This window comes from Sorex araneus, chromosome X, assembly GCF_027595985.1.
Source record: "Sorex araneus isolate mSorAra2 chromosome X, mSorAra2.pri, whole genome shotgun sequence".
Classification (NCBI taxonomy): Eukaryota; Metazoa; Chordata; class Mammalia; order Eulipotyphla; family Soricidae; genus Sorex; species Sorex araneus.
The window spans coordinates 316,077,676-316,083,675 of record NC_073313.1 but is presented as its reverse complement, the minus strand read 5'-3'; the positions used below and the strand labels follow the sequence as shown (position 1 = coordinate 316,083,675).

General features: G+C 49.3%; 1 protein-coding gene across 1 annotated transcript in view; it reads left to right on the top strand.

Annotated features, from left to right (window-relative positions):
• Positions 1–512: 512 nt before the first annotated feature.
• The window catches only part of ACOXL (acyl-CoA oxidase like), a 355,676-nt gene continuing 350,188 nt past the window's right edge, over positions 513–6,000 (top strand). The window contains exon 1 of the mRNA XM_055123333.1: positions 513–693. Within this exon, the coding sequence (XP_054979308.1) occupies positions 569–693 (125 nt within the window). The 5' untranslated portion in view covers positions 513–568. The remainder of the gene's footprint in view (positions 694–6,000) is intronic.

The window sequence follows — 6,000 nt, the reverse complement described above, 5'->3', positions numbered from 1 at the left end:
ACCCAGACCGCCCTCCAAATTAGAGTAATATGAAAGTCCCTGGAAGTAATGCCTGGAGCCCACCCCAGGGATTTGGGCTGAGCTGCAAATAAGTTGGAGCACGAACATGGCCCAGACTGCCTTGGGTCTTGGGAAGACAGCAAAAAAGTTGTCATGGTCTGAGATATACCGTTCAGAATGTCTCTGCTCCCTGCAGACAGGACTCCGAGACCTGCTTAACCTACAATCTGGGACTCTACTACTTGCTTCTTGGGAGCCCCCAGACTGGATGGACACGTTAGCTAACAGACAAGGGAAGCAGAATTTCAAAACTCCAGGGCAAGCACCGGAGTCTGGGTAACGCACCAGGGCTGGAAGGAGACTAAGGGCACGGCCCCCTCTTCACCGGGCTTCCGGGGAGTGGGGAGCGTGGGGAGCGGGAGGACCGAGAGGAGGAGGAGAGGCACGGAGGGGACGGGCAGGTGAAGAGGTAGGAGGCCAGCCGGGCGGGGTGAGGGTATAAAGGGCGCGCGCGCCCCGGCCCGGCAGGACAGCGGCGCGCACGGAAAACCAGCGCCCCGCGCGCACGATGGAGCCGGCGCTCGAGCTGGGGCTCGGGGACTCGTCCCTGCACCGCTACCTGGACGGCGAATACTGGACCCTCAAGAACGAGCTGCGCAGGCTCCTGGGCGGCTGCCCGCTCTTCCGGCACAGGTACCCCGCCGCAGCCACGGACCCCAACCACGCCCTGTCCCCCGCGCCTCATCCTCGGTGTGTCCTGGCGGCTCCGCCCAGTGCGCTCCCACCGGGCCTGGGCTGGGTCTCTCCTTGCCTCCCCCGAGGCTGCTGCTGCGCCCCGAGCGCGCGTGGGCAGGGGCCGCCTCCTGCCGACCTCCCGGTACCCCAGGTTGGGCCGGCCGGGCGGTGCTCGGGCGGCGGAGCCGCAGGGTCCGGAGTCCCCGCCCCACCCGGTCCCGGCCGGTGGGGGAAGGCTGCGGCAGGAGCGCCGGGGCAGGGCCGGCGCGGGCGCGGGGCGAGCGCGTCTGTGCGTCCCGGCTCCCCGAGGTCCTCCCGGAGCCCAGGTGAGCCGAGCCGGTTGCCGAGCAGCGTTGGCGCGGGGCGGGGGACTGGGAGGGTCGGGACTCAGGTGGGCGAGACCAGCGTTGTCGGTTGATTGCACGACAGCCTGAAGAGTGAGCAGCGGGGTTGGGACCGCTCAAGTTTGCAGGAGAGGAAGGCTGGGCACCCAGTGATTCAAGCCAGGACCGGAGCGCGAAGACTCCTGGGGGTCCTTCTCCAGTGTCTTCTGCCAGCCGACCCCATCCCAGACCCATGCTTGGAATCGTGCTTGGGCTGGGTTAGCAGTAAGAGTCTGTCTTTAAAACGCGGGTCTGCGGGGCGGAGAAATACAAGCCGAAGTGTGGAGTACTGGGCGAAGGCCGTGCACTCAGCCAGCAAGGGTTCGAGCCCCCGAACAGTGCCAGGAGTCACCCCTGACGAACAAACCTTGAGCCCAGCCACGTTTGAGGCAAAAACAAAACAAGAAAAAATAAATAAATAAATAAGAGCGGATCTGTTCCAGACACAGGTGGATCCTTGCCTCACGCCCGCTTTTAGTCTTTGTCTCAGGAATGAGCTGGGTGGAGAGGGAGGAGGTGCCATGAATAAAAGTGAGTTTTATTGCTTGGAACAGACGTGGGGTCCTCCCAATGGAGGCACCCACTCTGCAACGGGGTGGGGGTTCAGGTGACTCACAAGTCAAAAAAAAAATTTTTTTTTCAACAATGAAACCAAGAGGATATTGGCCTTTCCATTCTTGCTTCCTCTTGATTGTTGTAGTTTCCAGAAACGACATGGATATTTCATGTGATATTTCAGCAGATTGAATGCAGAGCAGATAGGAGGACCAGGCTGTCATCTATTAAGACAGACGTTAAAAGCGTTTGTAAAAAAAATCAAAATAATACTCTAACTTATTTCTTTTGAAAAAATAGATTTTTAGAAAAGAATTTAATGAGTTTATTTTGGTTATTTTCAAATTGTCTAATATATTTACTAACATGGTAAATACTGCTAGATATTTGAACTGGCCCTCAATAATTTTGTGAGTTCTTTTGCCTTTTTTAAGAACAGTTTCAGGCTTTTTCACCTCTGGACAAGCCTGTGTTCTCTCTTGAACACATATTTCTCTCATTCTCCTCCTCACATCTATCTAAGTTTGAAAGAAACTTTGAAAAAATAAAAACAATTTTAGTTCACTTTTTTTTAAAATAAAAAGAACAGTTTCAGGTTGACAACAAAATTGAAAGGGAGTTACAGGGATTTTCCATTTCCCATCTGCTTCCTGACCCATACACTCAAATTCCCCCTTTATTGATGTTACTGACCAGAAATTTTTTTTTTCACCCAGGAACGAAATGATATTGACATAGCATCACACAGAGTTCATGGTTTCCATGAATGCTCTCACCTAGATTGTGCACGCTGTGGGTTTGAGCAGATGTGTAGTGGCGTGGACTCATAATTAGGGCATGCAGAGAGTATAGTCACTGCCTAGATAATCCTGTTTCTGCTCATTCGTCTCCTTCTCTGGTAATCATTGAGATTTTTTATTTTCTCCTTCCTTTGGCATTTCTAGACTCATACAAAATTGGAATCAGATTTTGTCTTTCATATCAACTTCTTTTACCAAGTAAAAAAAGTTGCTATGAAGGTGCATGCAAAGAATAAGCATGTATTGGACTCCTTCCTGCCTTGCTAGCCTTGAGAGCTCAAGCACTGCTTTTCGGTGCTGACTAATATTCTCTTATCTAGATGAGCCACAGTTTCTCTGTTCACCCACTGACTGGCATTTTGGTCCATTCCGAGTTTTGGCAAACCTGACTATAGCTGCTACAAGCATCTATGTTTTTAACATAGATTCATACAGCAGCTATAGTCAGATTTGCCAAAATTCGGAATGGACCAAAATCCCACCCTTTGCCTCTTAGCAATGCTCTTAGCAGAATGTCCCGCTGGGCCTGAAGCATTTACTTTGAAAATATATATGCCTCTTGGAGAGCCCGGCAAGCTACCGAGAGTATCCCACCCGTAAGGAAGAGCCTGGCAAGCTCCCCGTGGTGTATTCGGTATACTAAATACAGTAACAATAACAGGTCTCATTCCCCTGCCCCTGAAAATAACTTCCAATCGTTGGGAAAGACAAGTAAAGAGAGGCTGCTAAAATCTCAGGGCTGAGATGAATGGAGATGTTACTGGTGCCCGCTCGAGTAAATCGATGAACAATGGGATGACAGTGACAGTGACAGTGATAAGCATCTATGTGTGGCTTCCAGCACAAGAGTTGCTCAGAGTATAGAGAAGCCCCGTTACTTAAGGTGGGGACTTACTGCCACAGTCCTCGGATGCATCTCCATTACTGTTACCTTCAGTCTTCAGCTCATCTTGGGGCTGGAATGATAGCACAGTGGGTAGGGCATTTCCTTGCACTCAGCTGACCCGGGTTCGATTCCCAGCATCCCATAGGGTCCCCTGAGCACCGCCAGGAGTAATTCCTGAGTTTAGAGCCAGGAGCAACCCCTGAGCATTGCCGGGTGTGGCCTAAAAAGCAAAATAAATAAATAAATAAATAAAGTCTTCAGCTCATCTTCAGTTTTGTTTCTAGGCAGCTATTGCCGGACTTTTCCAGGGCTTTTGTCCTTTATTTATTTATTTTTATTTTTTGATCTGGCAGTGCTCAGGGATTACTCCTGATTTTGTGCTCAGAATCACTCCTGGTATGGCTCAGGGTACCATATGAAGTACTGGGGATTGAACCCTGTGTTCTAAGCAAGTGCCTAAACTTCCCTGTATTTTCCCTCTAGTCCTTCCCTAAGCCTTTTTTTCAGCTGGGAAAAAGCAGTTTCAAACATGGAACAGAATTGTAACTTTCTAACAAGTAACTGATTGCACCAGAAGCAGCCATTTTGGGGAAGAATTGTACATCTTGCTTTAGGAATGGGAAAAGGCAGCAGACCACTTAAAAAAAAAATTCAGTGTGACTTTTCTTACTGTGCACACACTTGCTCAGCCCAGGAATGGGGGCCAGTTTGCTACTGTGCTGTTGGGAAGCTAAATAAAGAAAGTATTCTCTATTTGGTGTGCTGGCTGGCTATGACACCCCCCAACAAATGAAAAGTTTTATGACCTAATAAACACTTTCCCCATTTTGTAGCTAATGTTTATTAATTTCATAATTTCAAAACTGTACTCATAGTATGGACAGAATTTCATTACCATGTCTCCTTCAATCATAAAAAATTTTTTTTGATCTTGATTTGAGAGTTCATATTCATTGTACTATTGGGTTTGATCTTCGCCTCCATGGGAAGGCAGGGATACTGCACCTCCATAGCAGATCAGGAACAAATTTCCATTTTACCCCTCCCCAGGCCTTTGAAGTTCAAGTGTGTATGTGTATGTGTGTGTATGTGGCAGTTCTGAGGGTGCTGTGTGCAGAGAAGTGGGAAGTTTGTACAGGGTCAGCTAGGCACTCTCAGGACATTAACAGCCCACACAAGAGCCCAGCAAACAGTTTTTTTGTTTCCCGGCATCCAGCAGACATCTAGGATCTTTCTCCTTCGTTGGGACTCATCCTCCAAGCTGCCCTAGGCCAGCCCCATTGTGGAGTGGACACAGCCCAGCTTCTCCTCTGCTGGCTCACCTTTCTCTCAGAGACTAGTATGACCGACTGCGTCCTCACTGCCCTGTCCAGAGAACCCCCTGGCTCGTGGAGGGTCTTCGCTGCCCCCAGCAGCGGGTCAGCGTGCTGTTGACTCTGCAGCTGGAGGGCTTGGGGAGGCTTGTGGTGGCTCCTTGGCTCTCAGGGAAGAGACGAGCTTTTGAAATGTGTGTGAGTTTTTGCTTTGGCAAACGGAAGCTCTCTCAGGAAGGGTCTGACCCGAGAGTGGCTGTGTACATGTGCAAGTATGGCCACATCCCCCAAGAAACAACATCAAGCCTCACTAGACATTTCCTGTCACCTAACCCTCTTCTACCCGCTTCCACCAGACTTCCTTCCTGACCTGCTCTGAGCTGGCTCAGGGAACCCTCTTTTCTCTCCTCACTACTTTTTGTTCATTTTTGGATTTGGGGGCCACATCCAGAGGTGCATAAGGGCTTACTCCTGGCTTTGCTCAGGGATTGCTCCTGATAAAGGGGGGATGCTGGGGATAAAACTGGGGTGGGCCACATGCAAAGCCTCATGCACTTTATGGGCCATACTATCATTTGGGTCCCTTCACTCTCTTTCTTTTTCCTTCCTTGGAGCAATGCAAATTTCTCTCCCTAGCTTTTTCACAGCTATGATCCCCCCGCAAAACTGTCTTGTTTATATGTGCAAGTGTTTCATGAAGACATTCTCATTGTAGCACTGTAGCACTGTCGTCCCATTGCTCATGGATTTGCTCAAGTGGGCACCAGTAAGGTCTCCATTGTGAGACTTGTTGTTACTGTTTTTGGCATATCAAATACGCCACAGGTAGCTTGCCAGGCTCTGCCATTCGGGCAGGATACTCTCGGTAGCTTGTCGGCCTTTCCGAGAGGGATGGAGGAATCGAACCCAGGTCTGCCGGGTACAAGGCAAACTGCCCTGCCTGCTGTGCTGTTGCTCCAGCCCATTCTCATTGTAGAAAGTCAAATAAGAAGAAACTCTCAAAAGTTTCCTCAACTGTTCTGCTCCCCCCCCAAGTTGTTGTGATAATTTTACATAAAATGTTTTACCACTTAAACCATTTTTAAAAAAATCACACCCAGCACTGCTCAGAGACCACGTGGGGTGCCAGGGGTTGAGCCTGGGTCAGCATGCCAGGAAAACACCTTCCTTGCTATACTATCTCTCCAGCTCTACAATCTAATTTTTATTTTCACTGATATAGCATATGAAAGTGTCCTAAATAAGCAGTACTATGAGAAAAACTAAAATGAAATTAGGGATGGCTAGGACTAACAAAAAATGTTTCTGTATTTGGGGGAAAGTGAATA